The sequence below is a fragment of the Nicotiana tomentosiformis genome, chromosome 7 (genome assembly GCF_000390325.3).
Source record: "Nicotiana tomentosiformis chromosome 7, ASM39032v3, whole genome shotgun sequence".
In the NCBI taxonomy this organism is placed as follows: domain Eukaryota; kingdom Viridiplantae; phylum Streptophyta; class Magnoliopsida; order Solanales; family Solanaceae; genus Nicotiana; species Nicotiana tomentosiformis.
The window spans coordinates 4,705,196-4,732,110 of record NC_090818.1 but is presented as its reverse complement, the minus strand read 5'-3'; the positions used below and the strand labels follow the sequence as shown (position 1 = coordinate 4,732,110).

Here is a 26,915-nt window from a genome sequence, read left to right as displayed (position 1 = left end):
TCTTTTCTTCATTTTTTTTTTTTGAGAACGACAATGGCCTCTGGCTCACCATAAAAAATCGTATTATTATTATTATACCCTAAAAATTAGCTCATGAAGTTACGAGTTTAATCATCCTCGAAAGCTTGAATTAGTAGCGGTTTTACTATCATCGGGCCACCCGATTCAACTACTATTTTGTTACAAGATTTAGGGTGGAGATAGAAGTCGAGCTAGGATTTAGTCAAACCTAATATTTTTTGTTCAAATGCTATATATATATATATATTAAAAATTCATTAAATATGTCAAATATTAAAGATAGAACTCAGTCATTAGCACTTGAAGATGTCGTTCTCAATTTCAGAATCTATAATTAAAATTCTGGCTCTGCCTCTAATAAGACCTTTCGACCCTTAAAGTTGTTTAGTCCTCCCTCTCTAGTCCAAGTGAGACTAGACTCCACAATACGTAGCTCTTTTAACACCACAACTCTTTTATTGTCATAAAGAAGTAATAAAGAGGGAGGAAAGGAAATGATGCACCATAATCATTTATAGAAGCACGTAGAGTTCATGTAGGGGCAACTATTCAATAAGCGTGCATCGAGTCAAAAAGAAACACAAGTTATGATGCAGGGAAGACGACGGTATACTTTCTACTTGCAGTTTTGTAGTGTTCTATTATTCAGAGGGACCAAACTTCGAATACACCACTCGTGAACACCCATACTGTTCATAATATCAACTCTTAGGAGTCGTTTGTTACGATGCATTAAAAAAAATAACGCATGCTTTGGTACATTTTTTCAACATATATATTACTAATGCAAGTATTAGTTATACAACATATTAGATATTATCCTATGTATAACTAATACATAGCAAACTATGGTATTAGCAATACAAAGGCTATTAATACATGCATTAGCATGGTTAAAGATAAAATTATCCTTAAAATACCTTAAAGCTAAAGAATATGAAGGGCATATTTGTAAATAATTAATTTTTTTAAACATTATGCAATGCATGTAGTTTTTAATGCGTCATACCAAACGGTGGATAAGAAATAATCTTTGCATAACTAACTCATGCATTACTAATCACTGCATTACTAACACACTTTATACCGTACTATTCTTATACACTCACCCAAACGACCCCTTAAAACTTTTGCCAACAGTATTTTCCATGTCCTCTTCCATCCTATATATTTCACTTTTTCTTGCTTCTTTTGATAGCCCGAAAAATCCACTTAAATACTTGGGTTTGTCTACAATAGAGTTCGATTTTTTTTACTTTTTACCTATATTCCTTTAAATTACCTTGACTAGTAGAAAACCATGCACCATCGAATAAACTAGAAGTGGTGAAAAGTAGAATGTATTACATCGTACGTTCAATATGAGGTATCATGGATACGTTTTCATGGTTTTTGTAAAGACATTTTGATGGTTAAGTGATATTTTCTCTTTTGGTGTAAGTCAAGTGTTACCCAGTTTAATGCTGAATTTGAGTGTCAAATTGGGGGAACGGGAAGGATATATATAAGAAGTGAGAGTTCAGCCTTTAAACACAATTATAGAAAATCTTCAGCAAATTTTTGGTTACTGTAAACCTTGACACTGAATTAATGCAATAGCTCATGGAAAAGAATGAACTGTCGGTCTGACAATGGTAAGATGACTTGACTACCAAAAGATCACTAAGCTTCCACCAACTAAAATTTCAAACTATTCCACCACTGCTCAGTAACATTTTTAATCAACAATAATAGGAGTAGAAACCAAGTAAATAGTTAATCATCAAAATGGGCTTTTCAAACACTAACTCACCAACAACAAAATAGTAAAAATACCTGGTGAAATCCCACAAGTGAGGTTCTGGGGAGGCTGGTGTACATGCATAACTTACCCCTACCTCGGCGCAATGAAAAATGAAATAGCATCTATACACAAAAATGCTAAAGCCTTAATAGGTATTCTTTTCTGTCTCTCAGGTTCACCACTAACAAACCTAGCATCAACATGTAAAGGAAACCTTATTTTCAAGAGAGCTAATCAAGCGGATACAACATTCAGAGCTTAGAAGCTGCTTTGTCAATGATAAGCCTGTGAAAGGCACACGTACAATGTAGTCCTAGTCCTAGTTGCTGCTTTGATGACTAACAAGCAACTCAACATTTATTTCGGAGTACTAGACAAGAAAGCGCACAAAACTGTGGAGATCTCTTGATAGGCGAAAATAAAGTTCCTGGGACTATCAGCGTCCCCTAGGGCCTAAACTCTAAAATTTTCCTGGTATTTTACCAAATAAAATGTTGCAGAAAACTGCTCTATCTCTATTGAGTCCTTATAAAATTCTTGAACCAAACTGAATCCTTTTCAACCTTTTCAGTGACCTGACCTGGAAACCAGGCACATGGCATGAGAAGCCCCAATGGCTACTGAAAGCACGTTATGGTTCCCAAGTCCATCGTCCTCCATGAGAAACTTGACTTCAATAGGAGATAACTGTTTCTCCGGCAGTCCGGGAACCCCCAGTTGACAATCTTGTGCATTGCCCCACATGTATAGCTTGCCACCATCTGTCACCAATAAAATTAATCATTAGCCAACAACATTACATCCTTTGTACAATAAGCTAAATATGCAAGAAAAATGAACATCGCTCGTTGACCAGCAGGTCTCTAAAGCAGTGATGGGAAGTGGTAACAATTGGATCAGAACAATTGTGACATGTTTACCAGTTATAGCTGCTGATGATGAACCTCCACAAGCTATATAGATGACTTTCTCGTGGGTCAAAGCCTCAACTGGGATAGGCACTTTCTGGTTGTGAAGAGAAGAATTACCTAGTTGGCCATGGCCTCCATGACCCCATGAAAGCACTTCTCCCTTATCTGAGAGTAAAGGATACTTTCTAACATAAGTATTTCAGATACAAATATGCATGTAAGATATACTAGTTTCACTGTATGTTACCAGTCAAAGCTAGAGAATGATATCCCCCACTAGCTATCTGAACAACACGAACACCTTTAAGGCTTGAAACTGGTTGTGGTTTCCAACCACGTAATTTGTCACCTCTTCCAAGCTCATAGTTCGAGTTGGCTGAGAAAAGAAATCCCCAAAAATGTTATTGCTGTTATTCAGAAAAGAGAGATTACATAATAGGCAATAAGATGTTCTAAAGTATACCCAAAAAATAGAGAAAAAAGATCAACACTGGAATCACCAGGCGTATTCCAGACAGTCAAATTCTATCATAGAACTCACAGTACAAGACTTGATACTTCATCAAGTTTGTTTCTAGGTCTGGTTCATTATTATGGAAGTGACTTTTGGGGCACTAAACTTGTTGGAATTAAGAGCAACAGATATGAATGTTATAACTCTTATTTGGTACAAAGAATGTCTTCTACTTTTCAAGTGATTGATAAATTATATTTTTGATAAATTATATTTTTAGCTTTTTAAAAATTTTAATAGCCCCCATCTTCTTCGTTTTTTCTCACAACTTGTTCTCTTCTTCTACTCTAATTCTCTCTCAATTTCCTCTTGATTATTGAATTGCTTATTGCTCTCAAGTTCTCAATTAATTAATATTTCAAGTTTTATCAATTATTTACGGTAGCCACTACAAAATTACAATTATCAAGTGAAGTGTGTTTACCATTTTTGTTAGGTTAAAGTTAAATCATGCCCCGTGCTTCTAGAGTGCGTTCACATGTTTAGCAACACTTTAAGGTGGTAGAAGAAAATGAAGAAGTTCGCAAAGTAAAGTGCAAGAACCGTGGTCGAGTCTTAAATATTCGTCGAAAGTGGGAGGGCACATCTGGTTTAAGGAGGTATATCAAGGGTTGTCTTGAGCGTCCTTCAGGAATTCGTATTTAAGTTGATTTGAGACAATTTGTGTTATTTTGAATTTATTAGACTTATTTAAGCTTAATGTGCTAGTTTATTAGATAAGTTAATCTGAAGTATTATTATGCAACGAAAATATGAAATTGAAAGCCTTTGAAGTTTGATCCTTACATGTTGGTCTTATTAAATAATTTTATGTAGCCACTTAATTTCAATTTTCAAATTTCAAATTTAACACTTTAAAGTTTAAACTTTGAACTTTAAAAGTTTAATTTTATGTCTTACAATACTTATTTTATTATTTAGAAGTTTGCAAACACTTAAGTATCAATTACATTGAACAAGAAAACATAATACACTAAAAATAATAATAATAATAATAAACCTGGCCCGGTTCGAACCGAATAGGCCCGAACCCGGACGGGCCCACTAAAACCCGGAATTACCCAGCCCGGTATGCCAGCCCACTAACCAGCCCGTCCCACTAACTGGACGGGTGGTTTTTTCTCATGACCAGCTCAGTCCAACCCGTGTGGTAACCACCCTTAGCTGTAATATAAGAGAAGTTTTCTGCTATCTAATATCATTGAAACACATGCAAGGCATTTCGATTAAGACTAATATATCACTTAAATTGCAATAAAGAAAATAAGACAACATCAATGCCATATTTTGCCTTCACAGTGAAATCATCTTTACGCTCCAGTACTCGAGTATGATAAAAGAAACACAGCAGAAAACATCCCTTTTAATCTTTTTGATAAACATCAGACATAAATAATGGTGTAGCCCGGAAAACACCACCTTCCTTTCAATAAATTGACTTCCTTCAAAAGCATTATAACAGAAAATTCTCAAAAATGCGATAGTATCTTACCTCCCCAATTCCAAAGCTCTCCTATAACAGAAAATTCTCAAAAATGCGATAGTATCTTACCTCCCCAATTCCAAAGCTCTCCTATAATAGATAATTCTCAAAAATGCGATAGTATCTTACCTCCCCAATTCCAAAGCTCTCCCTCTTCAGATAGTGCCATTGTGAAAAAACCACCACATGAAACAGCAGCTGCGCTCACAGGAAGTGCGTTTACCTTTGAAGGGATGCTAAGACCACCTGCTTCATTTGGGCCTCGACCTGGACCAAGGCCTAATCGACCATCCCCTTCATCTCGGCCCCAAGTATAAAGCTCACCTAATGATAACAACTAAAAATTTAAACTCTGAGTTAAAGGAAAAGAATAAACACTATACTTCACATTTAAATTTAATTGAGTAAAAGAAAAGGCAATAATTAGAACGGTAAGTACCTTACAACCGAATCTCATGTTGGGAAGCGAATATCTAGGTTATCAAATAGAAATTTATATTTCTTTATTATAGATGAATGATAAATATTCCAATCTCCTACCACCACATTTCTGGGTACATTTTCCTTCTAAAGAATAGTTTGCAATTAGGAACTTTTTTAACTAGCATCTGGATAACTCCAGATTTATGGAGTAAAATGGAGTTCAAAATGAAAGAAGTGACTTTATTGCCAAATGAGTAATCCAATTATAACTACTTATGATGAATCAGCTGATAGAAGTAAAAAACCTAAATCAAACAATCCAAAAAACATAACTATAAGAAAGGATGATAACACACTTTCTCTCTACATGGTTAAGGGCGAAGCCTGAAAATGTTTGAATTTCCTACCTGACTTTGTTATAGCAGCTGTATGTGTCCCACTGGTTGCAACGTGGCATATTTCTGCATCCCAAGAGCCCTCAACTAATCTAGGAACCAGCTCTCTATGATAAACTGTATGACCAAGAGCACCAAAGCCACCGTAACCCCTGAAAACTTCATTTTTCCATAAAAGAATCAAGTTATAATGAACAAAACTACTGAATCTGGTTTTATCAGTTAGTTCAAAATATTTGCCATCAATAATTAAATATCATTTCTCTTTCCACTAAAGGAATTAGAATACTTATGTCAAACTCTTCAATGGAAAAATCCATGACTCTACTCGTTCATTTGTCTATTTTTTGTGCAGCCATTCTGTGTGTTCCTTCAACTTAAGTTAACCAAAACAATAAGAGGCAACAACTGTCTTAACAAAGAGAATATAGACTGAACAGGAATATTTTGGTTCAGCAAACAGATTACCTTAAACTTCAGTACTTCCACATTCATTCATACTTATCTCACAAAACTAAGTGAAACCACACTACAAAGAGATTACGATACAATTACACAAGGAAAATCTTATTGCCTTATCAGCTTGCAAAAAATTATTACACAACGGAACACTAATCAAGAAAGTTTACACGTTTGCTCGTGCAGCCATTGAATTTGTTTATTCATCTGAAATTCACAGTTCTAATAGCAAGCAGCTGCTTTCGAAAATAAGAGACTAAAAACAGATTTTTCAGTTAAGCATCAAAATTCAACCTTTCTCCACATTCCTTTCTAGTTAACAAACAAAACTAAGTAAAGGCACTATTTATGAAGTAGAACCACCCAAATTACTGAATTCAACTATGGTTAAGTAATAAAAATGAAGTGAAAAATTAATTAACCATAGTTGGAATTGGTACTGACCAAGTGAAGACCTGGCCAAGAGAGTTAAGAGCAACAGAATGAAGCCCCCCAAGAGCAACACTTCTCACCGAACCCAAATTAGTATTCAAAGTAGGAACAAAAACAGGATTCTCATGACCAAAACCAAGACGACCTCCATCACCTTTACCCCAAATCCATAAATTCCCATCAACCAATAAAGCTGAATGGAAAAGCCCACACGAAATTCCTATTTCCACGTCAGCATTTCCCACATTATTAGATGAAGGAAGACGACCAGGAATAGGAGAAGATAAACGGAAAGTAGGAGGCAGAGAAAATGAGGCAACAGGAGAAGGATAAATTCGTATTTCTTCAATACCACCACCTAATTGGCCGGAAGCACCACGGCCCCAGGAATATAATTGGACGGTGGTGATTGATTCGGAAGAATCAGTGATTTCAGATTTCCAGAGAAGAGGAACTTTGGACGAAGTAGAAGAAGAAGAAAGGTGACGCCGCCGGAGAAAAGTGGGAAGAGTACGACGACGAGTGTGGTAATAGAATGATAGCATCTTCCTCTGGCTCGTCGGCGGAACACTGGTTGCTCAGCTGCTCTTTCTTCAGTTTATGAGTGTTTTCTCAGTGTTTCTCCCGTTTTGCAGAAAAAGTGCATTTTCACCCCTACTCTTTGTACATATTTGATACTTTGCATTCTCAACTTTTAATTAATTACAAAAGAGTTACTAAATTAGTTTTTATTACAAAAAAGTCATTCAACTTTACACGAATATCATGAAGTTCAGTAAACTATTTTTATTATTAAAAAAATATTCAATTTTGCTTAACTATCACAGAATGTCTTTAAAAACAAAGGTAATATTTTTTATGAATTAAGTAATTTGAGTGATCATTTATGAAATAACCTCTTTGAACTCGTACTCAAAATCCATCGAAACTCCTCACTTATCCAAGTATTTGATCGCATACTTTTATAGTAAATTTAATAAAAACTAATGTACACAAAATCTATAGAAAAATAAGAAACATAGAATTCATTAAATATACCAAATATTATTCCTCTCAAATATTACAATTAGCAATGTTAAAGAGAGGAGAATCCTATTCTAAGCATCTATAATTTGAGAGTACAGTAGAGAATTTTTTGAATAACGTGTTGAAGATTAATGATAGTATATCTTATGAGATCTAACATGAACACAATATCCATATCAGCTAGGGTGAGAAACACATAGGATTATAAGCATTTAAATTTAAACTTATAGTTTTTGTCAACTAGACGTACTTATTTGAGAAAACTAAAAGTTAATGGTCAAGTTTGCAAAACAGTACAAATTCAGGTGCTATTTTGTGTATTAAACCTTTCTTTTTCCTTTAGTCTTAAATTGTCGGAAATGGTCTCAGAAAAATACATGGATAAACCCAAACAAAATATAAGCACTCTTTCTATAATAACCACCAGAAAGTCAGTCTCGTTCTTCTTGTTGTAGTGTGTTAGGTGTGTGAAATCGCAATTGGATGCAGCATCCAGAAACAACACTAATTACATAAAAAAAAAACCTTTAAACCAGCTGGATTTCTTGACCCATTTCAAGCTTCATTTGCTCTGTCCATCATTTGAGTAATCATTTCTTCGGAAATTATGAGCTCTTAGCCAATGACCTCATTAATGTAAGAAAATCTCCATATCATCACTTTGTATTTGTTTTTCAGCTCTGACTTTTCCTTAAAGCATTGGGTTTTTTTTTATTGTAAAGGATAGTCTTGCGAATATTATTTAAAATGGGTTTACACTTATTGGGTCAAAGAAAGAAAGAGATATCTGAAATTCATTTGATTGATGGATTATCATTTATCTGTGTGTGTTTTTATGTTATGGTGAGTGCTTCATTATCTGACTTTGAGTTTTAGATTCCCTCTTGTAAGGAAAGTGTGGTGTTGTTTATAGCTCTTTAATTACATTGAGGTACATTAACTGAGGTTTGCTTGAAATTTATGTTTTTGTCGAAGCTCTTGGAATAATTACAGGTAAATCGATTGAGGAGCATTAATTAAGAATCTGATAAAAATGGTAACTAACATGCTTTAAAGGTGAGATTCACTGATGGTATAAAAAAAATCTTGATATTGTCAGTGTCCGTAACTTAAATCCATGTAGTTTAATTGGTCATGTGAACAGTGAATACAGATACGGATTGATTGGTGATAAATTAGTACAAAATGGGCTGCAGATTGTGGCTCTTCTGATGAGATGCAGTCCAATGCGGCCTCTATATGGAGGAAATCTACCTGGATGCTTATTAAAAACTCGGAAACAGTTCAGTTCTTTTTCTATCAAGAGTCTTCTTCCAGTAGTTTCTCTTAAATTGGAAATATGATTTTTCTTTTTTTCTTTTTGAGAATGAATATAGTTATTGATGGATCTTTAAGTGGTAGAAAGCATAATCTGATTTATCTAATGTATTGCCATGGGAAGCTTGGATAGTTAACCCAAGTTTTCTCATGTTTCATGAGTCACAGATTTTCAGTAAGTTTGCTGTAAATCTTCTATATTTCAAGTCCAATGAAATCCTTCATCAAAAGTCTAATGAAATCAAAGATTGTATATTACAAAAATCAACAGTAGCTTCTTCGAGATAGATTGTTGGTATGAAGTAGCTCAAATCATGGAGCTCGTTTTTGCTATAACCCATCTATTCATATCTGTTCTTTTTGGTGTGCTATTTCGTCACCTTTTGTTTTTTCCTTACTTTATTTCAATTAAGGAAACTTTTCCTGTCTGTAGTACTTTGGACTGCAGTACTTTATTGCCATCATTTTGCCTCTATTGTGCCCCTCGTTACAACTTCTCTAAGCTCAAAACTGACTCTTTGAACTTGTAGACTTTCTTGTGCAAGTCATCTTAAATGCTAAGAAAGTCTTTAGTGATATGTAGTCAAAAGCACTGTACATCTCATGCTCCAATGTTGCGTTTCAAATCCTGACCTCTGCATGCTATTTCCTTCATCTCTATTTCATACCCTGATTCATTTCTGAGGTAACTTTTCTGTAGGGAGACAATTCATCAATCGATAATACCTGGATTACCAGATGATTTGGCATTGAGATGTCTAGCAATGATATCACATGGATATCATGGTATTCTCGAAACTGTATGTAGAGAATGGAGGAAGCTGTTCCACAGTGCAGAATATTCCAATTACAAAGCTAGAGAAGGATGGTGCGGAAACTGGTTGTTTGTTCTGACCGAAGGATCTGAGAATCAGTGGATTGCTTATGATCCTGAAGCTGATAGGTGGCACCCTCTGCCCAGGGTACCCACAAGCCACCCTAAACAGAAGCACCTTGGTTTCTCATGTGCTTGTGTCTCGAATAAGTTTCTTCTGATTGGCGGCACATATGAAGCAAGTGATCAAGTGTTTTCCCGTCAAAAAGCCCTGACAACAAATGAAGTTTTCCAATTTGATCCTTTCAGAAAAGAGTGGAGAAGAGTTACAAGTATGAAAACACCACGTTCTCACTTCGCCTGCAGTGTTGTCTCTGGTAAGGTTTATGTAGCTGGAGGGCGCGACACATCATCGAGAGGAGGGCTTGCTCTTGTTGAAGTTTATAATCCTCTGACAGACAAGTATGTATTAGAAACTTATGGAATATTTGATTTGCTTTTACTTCAATATTTAATTAACTAGGTCAAACATTCCCTTGCACATTTTAAGTGTATAAGGAAATATGGCTTTTTGAATACTGAACTAAGCTTAGATAAGGGTAAAACATGGACCATTGAAGTTGCAAAGGATCCATGAAATTGACAATATTTAAATAGTTTATCATGCTACTATTTGGTCCACAAGTTAACCAATTGTTTTCGAGATTATCAAATTGTTTCAGGGGCTAGGTATAACTAATATAGCGGAAGAAATTGAAAGTATGCAGAAAATGATTTGTGAACCAGACTGTATTTAACTTTTTCACTTCTTTCTGCATTTTTTGCTAACTTAGTTTTTCGTTTCAGCTTCTGTTTCGCCATTTTTTTCATTTTCACTTTGGTCAAGTACACCGCTCGCTCCTCTGTTGAAGTTAATATTTTTTTATCCTTTACAGGTCACTTGTTTTCTGGTTTTGACAATTCTATGCACATATCACCTTAATTTGATTAGCAGCTTTTCAGCTAGAGGCTGACGATTTATAGTCTCAGAGAAAAAAAGTTAACCAGTGGAAGTATTCATGCGAATTCATGTCTTTTTAAAAATATATATATGTATATGATCGGTCATAAGATACTAACTAAAAAACCCATGTACGACCATAAGTTTTCTTACTGCTATGCAGAAGAAGGTATTGAAGTGGCAACCTTAAATATCAGATATATTATGCCATATATCTATTGCAATTGTAGGAAAAGAGGAAGAAAAGGAGATTTTGGGAACGTTCAACTTGTTGGGTTTAAGTTATGTGTACATATGTCATGAAATAGGAAATAATACATAATTATTGGATGAGAGTAAGGAAGAGATGGAGGCGGCAATTATGGGTGCTATGAAACTTTGTTTTGAATGGGAGTGACTTGGAGACTTAAGTTAGAGGGTTAGACTTTAACCAAATAGGTGAAGGTAGGAGGGATTGGTTGGGGAGGGCCATCGGAGAAGAGGAAGTGAACACCCCCGACTTGATGATTTCACCTTGGCATTCTTCCAACAATGATAGAGTACGATCAAGGAAGAGTTGACAGAGACCGTGTTGTATTCCGTGCATCCTTTATTGTTATCACGGGAAAGAAAGAGGGACTAGCGAACACTAAGGGGTTACAAGCCTATTAGTGATAGTGAAAACATTATAAGATATTTTGCGAAGTTGCTTTCTCATAAAGGAAGGTATTTGATGGCTATACTGCGCGGACTCTCCAAAATGCTGCCACACCCGTGTCGGATCCTTCGAAAATAAACTACTTTTGGAGGATCCGACACCACCCGATGATGAGCCACATTATTTGATGGAACAACCTTATCCTTATGTCCTGGTTTCACAATGATTTCAGTTCCTATTTTTATCTATCTCATGCCTATGTTGTCGATGTCTCTAGTCATTTCCCCTGTCCACATAGTCTCTTGCCTATGTTCCAACCACCTATCTGAATTCAAGCCTCTTGGACTAGCTTCTTTACCATCATCATCGTTACGATGAAAGAGCCTTTTTATATCTTAATACCACATTGGGGTGCTTATGTGGTCGACTAAGTTTTCACTCACACCCGTCCATAGTGTGGTAATCATTGTTTATAGTACCTCCCTCGCAAAGATGCAGTGGAACTAATTTCCCATTTATCACCACATCCGGGTACTTGCTGATAATTTACCAGCTTTTAGAATACAAATTTGAATTCAAAATGAATCTACATTGTTCTATTTTGTTTTCCTTTGCCAAATTATTTTTCTATTGGAGTATCCATGTAACTTTCCTTTTTCATTTACGGAAATTTAGTTTTGCCGCTTTTTGTGGTCTTAATTTTTATATGGTAGAATTTTTTTCTTTATTTCCTTTCCAGCTTCATTATGTCCAAATTAAGCTTTCAAGAAAATCAGTGGAACTTTTATAAGTAGTCTAGATCGAGGTAATATTTATCACTTTGACTACATTTGCCATAGGGGTCATAGTTTTTAGAAACTTAGGTGGTCATGTTAATTTATCATAGAAAATGTTCCTTTCTGATTCTAACTTTTAATCCTTCTTTTTTTGGGAAGCAAAAGAATGGGCTAATATCTCATTTGACAATATCCTAAGATAGCAGTTAAATTATGTTTTCCTCACAAGGTAGGGGGTAAGGTCTGCATACACACTACCCTCCCCAGACCCCATAGTGTGGGATAATACTGGGTATGTTGTTGTTGTTGTTGTTGTTGTTAGCAGTTAAATTATGTTTTATGCAGTACTCTTTTTCTTAACTTTTTAGATTTTGCAGGTGGGAAGACCTACCACCCTTGCCAAGTCCCCAGATGGATTGCATAGGGCTATCGTTCGAGGGTAAATTTTATGTTCTGACGGACCTTGTTGGGCTACTAGAGCAGGAGACATCTGTAGTTTTTGATCCATCCGATGAAACGTGGCTGAGTGTAGATGATATTTGGCCATTTTCAAGGGCTATGCATTTGGGAATTCAGGTGCTTGATGGTGGTCATATATGCACAGTTGTTGATTGGGGCGGGAGCTCTGTCAAAACTAGGGAAGTGGAAGACGGTGAGTGGCATCATAGGGGTTTGGTACCTCCTGTGATTCTACCTGACCATCCACGGCCTCTAGAGGTCTTTGATTATGGATTTGCTGCACTGAGAAATGAAATTTATGTTTTGGGAGGAAGAGTGCTGCGATGGGAAGAAACTGGGACCGGGAAGTTTAACATTGTGAAGTTGAGCACAGTTAGAGTGTGCAACCCACTGAGTTTACCTTTAAGGTGGAGGGAGACCAGACCCATGTGTAAGCCTGCATCGGGCTCCATACTAGGTTGTGCATCCATGGAAACAAGATCTTTGATTTAAGGTTCTGTCGTCTATGTGCTTATGATTTTCTTTTAATTATGTAACAAAGACAGCACATTGCAGCCTCGCTTTTATGATCGATTAAAAAGGTATGAAAGTGTTCCAACGGACATGAACATTCTTGCAAATTAATTCTGACTAGCAGTGTGAGTGTGACGTTCTAAAACTTTGACGAAAAAGCTGCTGGCCTTCAGCCAAATTTTGTAAACAATAGACAGGAGTGACAGAGATCCAGGAAGATTGCATAGAGGTCTTTGATTATGTTGTATTTTATGGTATGACAAAAATGTTTATTATTAGTGTTTAAAGTTCCGTGGAAATGACTCTTTCTCCTCTTTCCGGACAGACATGTACTCTCTCAAATTCCATATACTGGGTTTCTTCTGCTGTTCTGAGTTACATCCACTGGTTTTCTTTAGCTGTACATACATTCCATTGGCTTTAAAAACTCATCAACCTCAACATGCATATTGCTTTCACACATTTGAGATACTCTTTACTTCAAATTTGAGTGCTTCAGTTCTAAAATTTGAATCAAACTCTTATTTCTCCTGGGCGAATAGGCCAAGTAGAGTTCTGTCTGTTGTTTGTCAGGAAGATGAGAAAATGCACGATGCAATTGTCCATTGTTTATGACTATGAAATTCCACCTTCCAAAACTATGGAAAAGAGTTACAGCTCTAGAAAATAGTTTACATGTGCCACATTGTTTACTAATCCAGTAGAATACCTCAGATTCAAGAGTCATAAACGTCAACTAATCCACTAGAATTTCTTTTCATCAAGTCCACAGGAACTCTAGTCTCCTTTTTTCAGTTTCAGCAATACAGATAGATCATGGAATGAGCATTAACACGCGCGAATGCATGCTCTTTGCTAAAACCATGCATGTCCATCCAACACCTTAGAGTTCTTCTTAATGAATCCCATACAACTCTTTATTCTGCTTAACTAAGACCAGTAAAAAACCTACATGATACAGACCAAGCCACATAAATACTGGTATATCAACAACATACATCAAATAACGAATATTCAAAACAATAGCACCCTCCAAATTGGTTCTCCTGTAGACAACTCATCCCCAGCTTTATAAGGATGCAACAACTAGAGTTAAGTTTGACCGCACAGTCAAAGTAGCTAAAAGAAATTTAACCAGACAGAATGCCAAGAGACTAGATGATGCTCACAACCATTGAACATACAAAAAGATGAATGCAAGGCCTTTAAGGTTTTGTCATTCATGAATAGTAGAACTAAGAAACAATGACCAAGACAAAGAGAACATCACCCTGAACAAAATTGAAACTATAAAGTAACTAAAACACATTAGATCTTTCTCATAGGAAAGACATCGATACATGTGTTGAAGGTGCTATCAATAATTACTAAATTAATGAAAACCTGCTTCTCATCAACTACAGAAAGCCATCTTGTGCAGCAGGTCCACAGCACAGCTTTGATAACTAGACATGAGCAGTGCCTTCAGTGAACTTGGGATCCTCACATCTGTACCTTCCATCGGGCCCAATTCCGAAGCCCTTGGGATCAGCAAATACATTCTCTAGCAGCTGGCTACGAGCTGGAACAGGGCTTGCATCTGCAAACTCAACTGACTCTTCAACCAACTCATCAATCTTCTTATCTATGGCCTTTAACTCCGCTTCGCTGACAAGGTTGTTCTCAAACATATACTTCTTCAAGGCAGTGATAGGATCTCTTGTGGCATAGTGATTCTTTTCAGCTGCCAATACGAACAAATTAATGTCAAAGAAATGAAGTAATTTGCTCCAAAAAGTGGACAACGTATAAGGGTACATGTGCAACAAAAATAAGATAATAGAGTTTAAAAGGCTCATTCTCTCGTTTTCCCCTTTCTTTAATGAAATTTATTACTTTATTAAATAAAGGCTCATTCTCTCATGGTACTTCAAAAAATCCTACATCATTTCTACATACGCTTCTTTTTTTCTGGTGTTTTGTTTGCTTTGTTTTTGGAGGTATGTCTCCATCAGAGAATACATCTGGCGATGCCCCGGCCTGAGATACTTCGTGTTATGTGCTTGAGCATAAAGGAACTAGAAATAATCAAATAGGAAGTGCTCTTCACTCCACACACTTTATCGAGGTAACATTTACTCAGTTGCTCACACATAAATCACCATTTCAAAAAATTTCACACAACCAGCCAACTTGAAGCTTCTCGTACAAAATGCTAATATCCTCCTATTCGCCATGTCATAATAGTTAGTACAGACATATTACTAAAAGAAGTGGTCGGCTAATGTGCTATTACATTCTATAGTTGCTGACATAATTCACTACACAAAAACCCAGGGGGTAGTCAAAACACATTTAACGAGTTTTCAGACAAGCTGCCTATTGTTAATTTGATAGACTAATAGCTCTCTGTTAAGTACTAACTGTTGAACCTTCAAAACCTTAGAAAACGTGGACTACGCTCATTGTCAGGTACCACAGATGCCAAAGCAGCGGTAATGTAGAACAGCAACGAGTGGATTGAGGATAAATGGATAATAATACAAGTAAATGGGAGGAATTTACAATACTTTACCAAATGAAAATAAGGGAAATGGACCTTTTATTACCGGCTACACACCTTTGTAAGGTTTTCTACTTTTTTGGTATACTCCTTTGTAAGGTTTTCTACTTTTTTGGTATACTCCTTGTTTTGCCCTTTTTTTAATGAAATTTATTTCCATATCTAAAAAAATGAACATAAAGGAAAATGGAACACTCACCAGGGTCACGAAGCTCATCTGGATCAGCCAAAGAGTGTCCTCTGAATCGGTAAGTCTCACATTCGACCAAAGTGGGACCTTCACCTCTCCTAGCTCTTCCAATAGCCTCCTTTGCTACCTCCCTCACCTTCAACACATCCATGCCATCAACATGAACCCCGGGCATCCCAAAGGCAGGACCTTTCTTCCAAATTTCAGGATCAGAAGTAGACCTCAAGTGGGACATCCCAATTGCCCACAGATTGTTCTCAACAACAAAGATAATGGGCAATTTCCACAACGCGGCCATGTTCAAGCACTCGTAGAATTGGCCATTGTTGCAAGTACCATCACCAAAGAAGGCTAGAGTGACATGATCACAATCAGCCTCCTTCAAGACCTCCCTTCTGTACTTGCTAGTGAATGCAGCACCTGTAGCCACTGGGATTCCCTCACCGATAAAAGCGAAACCACCAAGAACATTGTGCTCTTTGGAGAACATGTGCATGGATCCACCCTGGCCTCTGCAACAGCCCGTGGTCTTTCCAAATAGCTCACTCATCACTTGACGAGCTGGGACACCTTTGCTCAATGCATGGACGTGATCACGGTAAGTGCTAACTACAGAGTCTTCCTTCTTCAACAGCTTAATGAAACCAGTTGAGACAGCTTCTTGTCCATTGTACAAATGCACGAAACCAAACATTTTCCCCCTGTAATACATTTGGGCGCACATGTCCTCGAAAGCTCTTCCCAGCACCATGTCCTCGTACAGTACCAATCCTTCCTCTTTAGTAATCAACTAAAATGCAACAGCAGACACAAATAATTGGGTAAGAATCACAAAAAGCCCGATTCTTTTCAAACAACTACAATGCTATATGAGAAATTCAAAGAATAGTAAGCACTAGATCAACTACTATTACTCCTCAATCGGTCAATCCCAAACAAGTTGGGGTCGGCTATATGAATCCATACTAACCATGTTATTCTATTTTAACTCGCATCATGCGAGTATTATGAAATACAAATAAAAAATATTAGAAGTTCTCTGTATTTTCTAAATGCATATATCTGTGAAAGGCTAAACCACTCCTAGAAAGCATAGGACCTAAATCGCCATAATAAAAACACTTAGAATAACGAGTTACAACTGGGTCAAAAGTTGCATGATTCAAATGAAAACTGAACTAGCAAATGTCATAATTATCAAAGATTGGGATGAAAATTAAGAAAATGCAGGACCCTTTAGCTCAATCAACTAGATGGAACAACACATACAAATAACTGAGTAAAATCACAAAAAGACCAAATCTTGCAAACAACTACAATGTCATACGAGAATTCAATGGAGAATAAGCACAAAATTAACACACAAAAACGTTTTAAACACTTTAAAATTCCAAAAAGCATGAATCTTTAGCAAGCAACAGGAATGTTATATGAGAAATTTAAAGAAACTAGCACTAAATAGCCATATAGACACCACTTATAAGATGGAGTTAATAAAGTAAATAAAATGAACATGACCCAAATGAAAACTGAGCTTGCAAATGCCAAATTTATCCCAAAAATGGGGATTACATTAAGAAAATGCAGGCCCCTTTAGCCCAATCAACTAGACGGAAAACCAGACACAAATAACTGAGTAAAATCCCCAAAAAGCACGAATCTTTTGCATGACCCAAATAAAAACTGAGCTTGTAAAGCCAAAATCAATACAAAAAAAATCAATAAAATGCAAAGTACCAGATTGGAGAGAGAGGATTTGGACTTGGACTTCTTTTCCTTAACAACATCAGAAACAGCAACAACTGCTGCATTGGATCGACGCTGGCAATTAGGAGGCAAAAAAGGCTTCTTGAGAGAAAGCTTATGAGAAGATGATGATCCAAGAAAAGATGAGCTTTGGATCAAAAGGGGCTTTTCAGCAGATCTAGTAGAATTAAAGGGCAAAGGTTGCAAAACTTTTGTAGCAGAAAAAGCCGTCGGCATGTTTTTGGAGACACAGATGAATGAATTACAAGAAAATCAAAAAATGGAGTTGCTGTTTCTATTAAACAGATGAAATGTGCTGAATTATATAATCAATGGTTAAGTGAAAAGTGCGGAGAAAACGAGAAATGGGAGAGGAGAAACCAAAGTGTGGAAATAACCGTCAGGAGCGTTGGCTGCTCAGTTGGTGCTTAGCTTTCTTGTCATCCTAATTTTGCCTTTCTATTTTGTGGGCATAGTTGGTTTGACAAAAAAATAGTATCAATTTTATATGATTTATAGTGAAATTTTATTTGTTAGTATTATAAGCATTATATTTTTCTTGGTCTTCTGGCTAAGATCAATGCGTATTTGTTCTTATCACTTATCAGATGTATGTGTAACTTCCACTTTTACTGGGCATGGCTTATGAGTTTTCTTCTATAGATTTTCATTTTCAATCATATTCCACAAGATGAATGAAAGGTTTGGTGTCACGCCCCGCAATCGAGGAGCGAGACCATCGCTCAACCGAGTGAACCCGAATGAGCAAGCCTGTTAGATTTTTTTCTACCCAAACTCATTCATGAATAAAGAGGAGATTAAACATTGAAAAGATTTCAGTAGTAACTTCCATTTTATTTTCATTAGCAGTTTCATTTATAATTTTCAAATTATTACAAGTTTATAGATATAATGAAAAATATGTTTGTCAAATACTAATATTTCTAGTTCAATTCTTAACATCGAATACCACCCACATCGTATCTACGGAGCCTCTAAGTACAACAGAAGTGAAGAATGGAAGTGTCGGCGACAAGGCCCCGGCTATCCCTCATAGTACAAAATACAAAGTAAGATGACATAAAGCCCGGAATAGAGTAGGGCTCACCAAAACCTGTTGAATAGAGAGTGATTGCTAATGAGGATCAAAGTTGCCCGCTAATGAACTGTAACGACCCAACCGGTCGTTTTGAGCATTTGTACTTCGGTTGGTAGTTTACGGGCATGAGTAGCTCCGTATGATGTATTATGACTTATGTGAATCGTCGATTTTGATTTTTCAGGTTATTCGGAATCGAATTGGAAGAATGGATTTCATTGTTGAAGCTTTAAAGTGGGAGAGTTGACCAAGTTTGACTTTTTTAGCATTTGAACCCGGAACGGAGTTTTGATGGTTCCGGCAAGTCCGTTGGGTGATTTTGGACTTAAAGCGCATCTGGATTGTGATTTGGAGGTCTGTGGTTAAATTTGGCTCGAAATGGCGAAAGCGAAAATTTTGAAAAGTTTGACCGGGAGTAGACTTTTTGATATCGGGGTCGGATTCCGATTCCGGAAGTTGAAGCAGGTCTGTAATGTCGAATGTGACTTGTGTGCACAATTTGAGGTCAATATGACGTGATTTGATAGGTTTTGGCATCGGTTGTGGAAGTTTAAAGTTTTAAAGTTCATAGATTTCGATTTGAGGTGTGATTCATCGTTTTGATGTTGTTATGTGTGTTTTGAGGCCTCGAGTAGGTCTGTATTATGTTATGGGACTTTTTGGTATATTTGGTTGAGGTCCCGGGGACCTCGGTTGAGTTTCGGACGGGGTTCAAATCATTTTCATTTCATGTTGCATTGCTAAAGATTTCTCGTTCTGGTGTTTCCCCATCTGCGGAAGAGTAGGCGCAGATGCGGACAATTGGCTGCAGAAGCATAGTAGGCTTGGCTGGAGGTCATCGCATATGCGGAGGAGGAGGCACACCTGCGAGTGCGCAGAAGCGGAAATTGTTCTGCAGGTGCGAGGGGCCAGCTAATTAGTTGTGGTCGCAAAAGCGAAACAGTTACCGCATATGCAACTATTTGTCTGCAAATGCGGAAAGTGCTGGGCAGAAGCTATAAAAATCCAGGGTTTTGGTTTTTTCTTCATGAATCTACCTTCGTTTTTGGTAATTGGATTGTAAATTTTAAAGAGAAAATTACGGGTTTTGGCATAAAGTTTCATAATGTGAATTTTTTAGTTTTGAACATCGAATTGGAGTCGGATTTGAGTGAAACTAGTATGGTTAGACCCGTAATTGAATGGGTTATTGAATTTTATAAATTTTGTCGGATTCCAAGGTGCGGGTCTGGGTTGGGCTTTTGGCCGATTTTGGGCTTTTGATTTAAGATTTGATCTTTTTGATCGGGATTGGTTCCTTTAGCATTATTTGATGTACTTGAGTTGTTTTTGGTTAGTTTCGAGCCGTTCGGAGGTCGGAACGCGCGTGATGACATCTTTGGAGCATCGCTTGGCTTGCTTGGCATTGGTATTAGCTTGTTTGAGGTAAGTAACTATTCTTAACTTAGTGCTGAGGGTATGAAACCCCGAAATACGTGTTATGTGATTGGTATTGAGGTGACGCACATGCTAGGTGATGGGCGTGTGGGCGTGCACTAAGTGAATTGGGACTCTGTTGTTTTCATGGTACTGTATAGTAGTCCTATTTTGTTAATATCCGTGTTTTCACCATGCGATAAAGTAAATGAGTTGTAAATCATGCTAGATATCATGTTTAGGCTTTATGCCGATACTGTTGGGACCCATAGTGGTCGTTTCTTGCTGTCATTTCACTGATTTCATTGATATTTCGTACTCAGTCATATTCATGCATTCATATCATATCTCAGTCTCAGTTGTTATTTATTGATACATCATATTATTGTTGTCGGGCTAGTTTCATGACATTGTGAGCCCGTGAGTGAAACTGGAGAGATTGATGTTTGAGTGAGGCCGAGAGTCTGATTATGAGTGACAGTTATGGGATCGGGTTGCACGCCGCCGCATGTTATATTGATTTATGCCTGGATCTGGCTTATGATAGTGCTTGGGCTATAGGAGCCCCTCCGGAGTCTGTACACACCCCCAGTGAGCGCGGTTGATTATATTGAGGGATGGATCTTCCCTGGACATGAACTTGTCCGAAGCATTTATATACCCGAAGATGGATCTTCTCCATGGGGCCGGATTGGCCTTCCTCGGTACTGAGTGACTGATGGTCAGTGATGTATTATATTCCGGGATGGATCTTCCCTGGGTCGTATGGGCCATATACAGTACTGGGTGGTTGAGTATGATGAGTGAAAAGTGTGAGACAGTGAGATTGAGTACTCTAAGAGTATGAGTATATGATTCATCTATGAGATACATGGCATTGGCATGCACACATGACATACATGCATAGAGATGCATTTTTCCTCATGTTGTACGGTATCATGTCATTCATAACTTTTTACACACATTGATATGTGGGCATAGAGAGGTATTTCACACTTGCTATCTGGAAAGAAAATGAAACATCCTATTTATTGTGAAAAGGATATTTGAAAAAATTACAGTTTTTAAACTTACTCGTATTTTTGGCATTTTCGGTAAAAGATTTGGGGTTTCACTAAGATACTTGAAAAGCATGACTATTTTCTGGAACTGTGAACAGCTGAGCATTTTACTTCTGAGATACATCTTTTATTAGTTGTATTATGTTGTTATGAACTGTTGTGAGATATTGATATTGGACCCGACCTTGTGTTAGCTCGTCACTACTTTCAAACCTAAGGTTAGATTTGTTACTTACTTAGTACATGAGGTCAGTTGTACTCATAGTATACTTCTGCACCTTGCGTGCAGATATTGTCTGTTGATGTTGTTGTGTTCGATGAGAGCTGGATTGAAGATGTACCTGCGTCCCAGTTGTAGCTGCCCCTTGTTCGTGGTAGCTTTAGATCTATAAAACTCTATTTATGTACTTTTCAAACAGACAATGCATTTATTTCATTTCAGCTTTGTAAATTCTATTCTTAGAAGCTCATGATTTGTACTACCAGTCCTTGGGAAATGAATAAAATTCAGTAAATTACTATCTTTTTTTGTCTTGTTAATATCATTGAAATTGGATAGTTACTAGTTGGCTTGCCTAGCGGGTTGGGTTAGGTATCATCACGACTAGTGGATTTGGGGTCGTGACATGAACTATCTGCATCCATTGAAGATGCAGTGCCCCCGACAAAAGGGACGTTAGTACACATAGAATAGTACCAGTATGTAAAGCTAACTGTCCTCTTTCAAAATAGAATGCCAACATAAAAGGAAAAATCATGAAAACAACAATCAACAATCAATGATTATCCAATTTTCAAGTTAAAATATATTAATTTCCAAAATACGAAGATAATATTATTTTTGGTTGAGGGATCTTTAGCGCCGATATACCACTGTTCACAATATCACCATTCACAATACCAATGTTCACAATACCAATACCATCGTACTTTTAGCACGGAGTCTGATCACGACCCAATCGGCTAGGCCATATCATCTAAGACATAAACCACAATCACAATTTTAATTATAATTTCCAGCACAATCACCACCATGTGTGCGGAATGATATCCGATCACGACCCGATCGGCTAAGCCATCTTACCACAATGTCGTGTGGATCGACATCATCCTTTTCTATCAATCATCTCATCCCAATTAAGGGAAATAATCTTATCACATCAATCTCATCCCAAATAAGGGAAATAATTTTATCACATCAATCTCATCCCAAATAAGGGAAATAATTACAATCCATTCCTACACTGGCACGTGTAGTTTCAGGGTAAGGTTATTTCAACCTACCCTTCCTCGGTGACTATCGATACTCCCAAAAAATATTTTTGATTTGCTTACAAAGGAAACAACAATACAAATGCATTTACCTCATAACCTTTCATACCGTATATAGCCTCATTGGCACTTTCAGCATCATTATTTCATTAGCTCTCTTGGCCATACATATGATTCTTCATTCATGGCACAATGGTCGTACTTCGTATTCCACACTTTTATTTCTTTCCTTTCACGGATCATCATAAATATCAACAAATATAATATTTTGGAAATCACAACTTTAGGTTCATTAGTAATGAAGACTTTAAACACAGTGGATTTCTTTCCAAGAAATAGAGTAAAATTATTGGCAATCGATGCGCAAGTTAAAATCATAAACAAGTAACACACCATTTATTCTTGACATACTTTTTCCCAAAAAGGGCAATACACAATTTCAACTTGCGAATATGTAAGAATGCAAAACACACCGAAACTACTTACAAAGCATAACATTAGTTAAAACAACTACATATGTGCATCACTTGAGTTCATAAGCTTTTAAGCAATTATATTTTCAAAGTCAATTTTGGAACAGTTGAATCAAAGCTCATTTCATAATCTTTCTCACATCATTTCATTTCATTGGCACCATTGGCCACAAGTATAACTTTCACTCTTGGCACGTTGGCCACACTTTATATCCCCAATTCACTTATTTCACTTCCAACCATCGTTTTAGATTATCAACAATAAGACATCTTCAATCAAGACTTTAGGTACACATATGAGCAATTAAGAGACTTAAGCATATTGGGATCTTCTCACATAATTTGGCATCATAACCTTCATTTAAAACATGACTCAAAGACATAGCATTTTAATACATATATCATTCTTGAACACATTCCAAAAGGATAACATAATGTGATATAGGGGTGGGCATAAAATCCGAAAAACTGAATTTCGAACCGGACCGAATTAATTCGGTATTTCGGTTTCGGTTTTTTGGGTATTTCGGTCTAATTCGGTATTACGGTACTGCCCTCGGTATTAGAATCTTCAAATTTCGGTATTCCGTAATACCAAATTATCGAATTTTTAAAGACTTTTTTTAAATTGGACATATAGTTAGCTACTATACTCACTGCCTAGCACCCCAGCCCAAACATTTTTAATATAATTCTCAGCCCACTGCCCACTCCAGCGCCCCAACCCAACTTCCCAAGCCCACTCTCTAGTCTCTATTCAATTAGGGTCTAAACTCTAAAGATTAGGACATTAGCATTAGTGTCACGACCCGAAATTTTCCACCAACGGGACCGTGATGACACTTAACATTTCACTTGCTAGGCAAGCCGACGTTAGAGAATCATTAAACCAATTCCTTATTCCCATTAAGTAATTAATAAAAATTAACTAAGATGAAATATAATAAGTGCGGAATATCATAAAACTATATTAATTACTACCACCCGGATCTGGAGTCACAATTCACGAATATTCTAGAATTTACTACAAGTAATAGTCTGAAAGAAATACAACTGTCTGAATGAAAGAAAACAGTAGGACATAAAAGGTAGACGGGGACGTCAAGGTCTGTGAACGCCGACAGATCTACCTTGAGTCTCCGGACAGCGGACCAATAGCAAAATCTCGATCAACCTGAGCCGGTATCAAAATCTGCACAGAAAGTGTAGAATGCAGCATCAGTACAACCGACCCCATGTACTGGTAAGTGTTGAGCCTAACCTCAACGAAGTAGTGACGAGGCTAAGGCAAGACACCTACAAATCAACCTGTACAATTTAACAGTGTATATACAAATAACAAAAATGAAGAACTAAACAGGAAATGTCGGGAGGAAAATATACTGAGGGGAACACAAGATAAAGAACTACAACAGAATAATCACCGGAGCAGTCAATATACCATGAATCAACAGGAATAGTGAATACAGTAAGGAAAAATGCACGGCATCACCCTTCGTGCTTTTACTCTCAATCTCACCATAAAATTAATAGAAACGGCATTGCATCACCCTTCGTGCATTAACTCTCATATCATGACATGACATCACCCTTCGTGCATTAACACTCACAGTATGGCACGACATCACTATTCGTGCATTAATACTCACAATATGGCACGGCATCAACCTTCGTGCATTAACACTCACAATATGGCACGACATCACCCTTCGTGCATTAACACTCACAATATGGCACGACATCACCCTTCGTGCATTAACACTCTCCCTTACCATAATGCAATGCATATATAACAACAGGGAGATAGAATAACATGTACAAACCTTACTTCAACATTTAGTTCCATAATATCAATCTCAACTTTGAAATAAAAACTCAATTATCACCAGAAAATCCGTAAACATGATAAGAATGATAAATTGAACAACACTAGTATAACACGTAGCAATTAGGCATAGGAAAGAGACAACATAAGAAAAATAGAGAAACATGAAAAACAGGTAAATTGGCGGCGCATAAGTACTCGTCACCTCACATATAGGCCGATCACATGGATTTCACATAGCAAGTAATCTAAGGTTCCTAATTCCCTCAAGTCAGGGTTAGACACAACACTTACCTCGCTCCGAAGGCCACTTAATTCTCAATCACAGCTTTTCCTATAGAATTCATCTCCAAACCACTCGTATCTATTCAAAATGACCCAATAATATCAATTATTGCTAAAGGAATCAATTATATTGCATAAATTAAATATCCCATATTTTTCTCCAAAAGTCGAAAAATCGACCCCGGATCCGCTTGGTCAAAACCTAAGGTTCGGACCAAAATCCATTTACCTATTCACCCCCGAGCCCGAATATACAATTGGTTTTAGAATCCGACCTCAAATTGAGGTCTAAATCCTCAAATTCCCGAAATCCCTAGTTTCTACCCTAACCCATAATTCTACCATGAAAACTCCAGATTTTAGGTTGATAATTCAAGAAATGTAATGGGTGATTGAAAGAAAATGGTTTAGAATCACTTACCAACACTTTGGGGAAGAAAATCACCCTTGAAAATCGCCTCTACCCGTTTGGTTCTTGAAAAATATTGAAGAAATGGCTTAAACCCGTGTTTGATTTTGTTTTATGCACTGGGCAATAGTGTGCTTCGCGTTCGCGAGGCCACTGTCGCGTTCGCGAAGGGTACTAGCTGCCAAGCCTTTGCGTTTGCGAGACCCTGCTCGCGTTCGTGATGGTTACTTCCCACTGGCCTTCGCGTTCGCGAGGCATTGCTCGCGTATGCGATGAAGGAACGACCAACCTTTCCCCAAGTGCGCCTAACACTACGCGTTCGTGAGGAGCTGGTCGCGTTCGCGAAGGGTAACGCCCCCATCGCTTCGCGTTCGCGAAGAAGAAAGCTTCAGCTGCCCAGTTTACTCTTCGTGTTCGCGAGAGTACCTTAGCGAACGCGAAGAAGGACATGCTAGAACACCTGCTGCAGCAAAATACCAGATTTTCAAAGTCCAAAACATCCTGTGGCCTATCCGAAACTCACCCGAGCCCTCGGGGCTCCAAACCAAACATGCACACAAGTCTAAAAATATCATACGAACTTGCTCGCGCGATCAAATCGCCAAAATAACACCTAGAATCACGAATTTAGCACCAAATCAAATGAAATTCTCAAGAACACTTTAAAATTTCTATTTTCTCAATTTGATGTCCGAATCACGTCAAATCAACTCCGTTTCTCACCAAATTTCACAGACAGGTCTTAAATATCATAATGAACCTGTACCGGGCTCCGGAATCAAAATTCGAACCCGATACTAACAATGCCAAATATCAATCAATTCTTCAAAATAAATAATTTCCAAACTTTTAATTTTTATCAAAAATTCATAACTCAAGTTAGGGACCTCCGAATTCGATTCTAGGCATACGCTCAGGTTCCATAATTCGATACGGATCTACCGGGACCGTCAAAGCATGGATCCGGGCCCGTTTACCAAAAATATTGACCGAAGTCAACTAAAATCATCTTTTAAGGTAAAAAATCTTATTTTTATTAGTTTTCAACATAAAAGCTTTTCGAAAACCTGCCCGGACTGCTCACGCAAATCGAGAAAAGTAAAAATGAGATTTTTAAGGCTTAAAAGCGCAGATTCGAGTTCTATAACATAAGATGACCTTTTGGGTCATCACATTCTTCACCTCTAAAACAACCGTTCGTCCTCGAACGGACATAGAAAAGTACCTGGGCTGGTGAAAAGGTGGGGATATCTACTCCGCATATCGGACTCGGACTCCCAAGTAGCTGCCTCAATAGGCTGACTGCTCCATTGCACTCGAACTGAAGGGTAACTTTTTGTTCTCAACTGGCGAACTTGTCGGGCTAGAATCGCCACCGGCTCCTTCTCATAAGTCAAATCCTTGTTCAATTGGACAGAGCTGAAATCTAACACATGGGACGGATCGCCGTGATACTTTCGAAGCATGGACACATGGAATACCTGATGAACAGCTGCTAAACTAGGTGGCAACGCAAGCCTGTAAGCCACCTCTCTCACTCTCTCCAGAATCTCAAAAGGTTCGATATACCTAGGGCTCAACCTGCCCTTCTTTCCGAACCTCATTACATCCTTCATGGGTAATACCCGAAGTAA

At 37.4% G+C, this 26,915-nt stretch overlaps 3 protein-coding genes across 3 annotated transcripts; 1 reads left to right on the top strand and 2 right to left on the bottom strand.

The window, feature by feature from the left end:
* Positions 1-1,908: 1,908 nt before the first annotated feature.
* LOC104087633 (RCC1 domain-containing protein RUG3, mitochondrial) lies at positions 1,909-7,046 on the bottom strand. Its single transcript, XM_009592165.4, has 6 exons — positions 6,434-7,046; positions 5,543-5,682; positions 4,842-5,036; positions 2,963-3,091; positions 2,725-2,880; positions 1,909-2,565 (listed from the first exon to the last, which is right to left on the bottom strand). The coding sequence occupies exons 1-6, from the start codon at positions 6,964-6,966 to the stop codon at positions 2,372-2,374; spliced, it is 1,347 nt and encodes a 448-aa protein (XP_009590460.1). The 5' UTR covers positions 6,967-7,046; the 3' UTR covers positions 1,909-2,371.
* Positions 7,047-7,895: 849 nt separating this feature from the next.
* LOC104087632 (F-box/kelch-repeat protein At1g16250) lies at positions 7,896-13,080 on the top strand. Its single transcript, XM_009592164.4, has 3 exons — positions 7,896-8,083; positions 9,465-10,040; positions 12,369-13,080. The coding sequence occupies exons 1-3, from the start codon at positions 8,070-8,072 to the stop codon at positions 12,940-12,942; spliced, it is 1,164 nt and encodes a 387-aa protein (XP_009590459.1). The 5' UTR covers positions 7,896-8,069; the 3' UTR covers positions 12,943-13,080.
* Positions 13,081-14,154: 1,074 nt separating this feature from the next.
* Positions 14,155-17,927, bottom strand: LOC104087631 (pyruvate dehydrogenase E1 component subunit alpha-3, chloroplastic-like). Its single transcript, XM_009592163.4, has 3 exons — positions 17,433-17,927; positions 15,705-16,485; positions 14,155-14,686 (listed from the first exon to the last, which is right to left on the bottom strand). Exons 1-3 carry the CDS (start codon positions 17,676-17,678, stop codon positions 14,409-14,411), a joined length of 1,305 nt encoding a protein of 434 aa, XP_009590458.1. The 5' UTR covers positions 17,679-17,927; the 3' UTR covers positions 14,155-14,408.
* Positions 17,928-26,915: the final 8,988 nt, after the last annotated feature.

Coding starts and splice junctions, on each gene's coding strand:
- LOC104087633 (XM_009592165.4), bottom strand. CDS start 6,966: ATGCTATCATTCTATTACCACACTCGTCGTCGTACTCTTCCCACTTTT. Junction 3,092..4,841: donor AGAGCTTTGGAATTGGGGAG/GTAAGATACTAT, acceptor TTCTTTTCTCAG/CCAACTCGAACTATGAGCTT. Junction 2,881..2,962: donor TCATTCTCTAGCTTTGACTG/GTAACATACAGT, acceptor CTTTACTCTCAG/ATAAGGGAGAAGTGCTTTCA.
- LOC104087632 (XM_009592164.4), top strand. Junction 10,041..12,368: donor TATAATCCTCTGACAGACAA/GTATGTATTAGA, acceptor TAGATTTTGCAG/GTGGGAAGACCTACCACCCT.
- LOC104087631 (XM_009592163.4), bottom strand. CDS start 17,678: ATGCCGACGGCTTTTTCTGCTACAAAAGTTTTGCAACCTTTGCCCTTT. Junction 16,486..17,432: donor AATCCTCTCTCTCCAATCTG/GTACTTTGCATT, acceptor GTTGCATTTTAG/TTGATTACTAAAGAGGAAGG. Junction 14,687..15,704: donor AGATGAGCTTCGTGACCCTG/GTGAGTGTTCCA, acceptor TCGTATTGGCAG/CTGAAAAGAATCACTATGCC.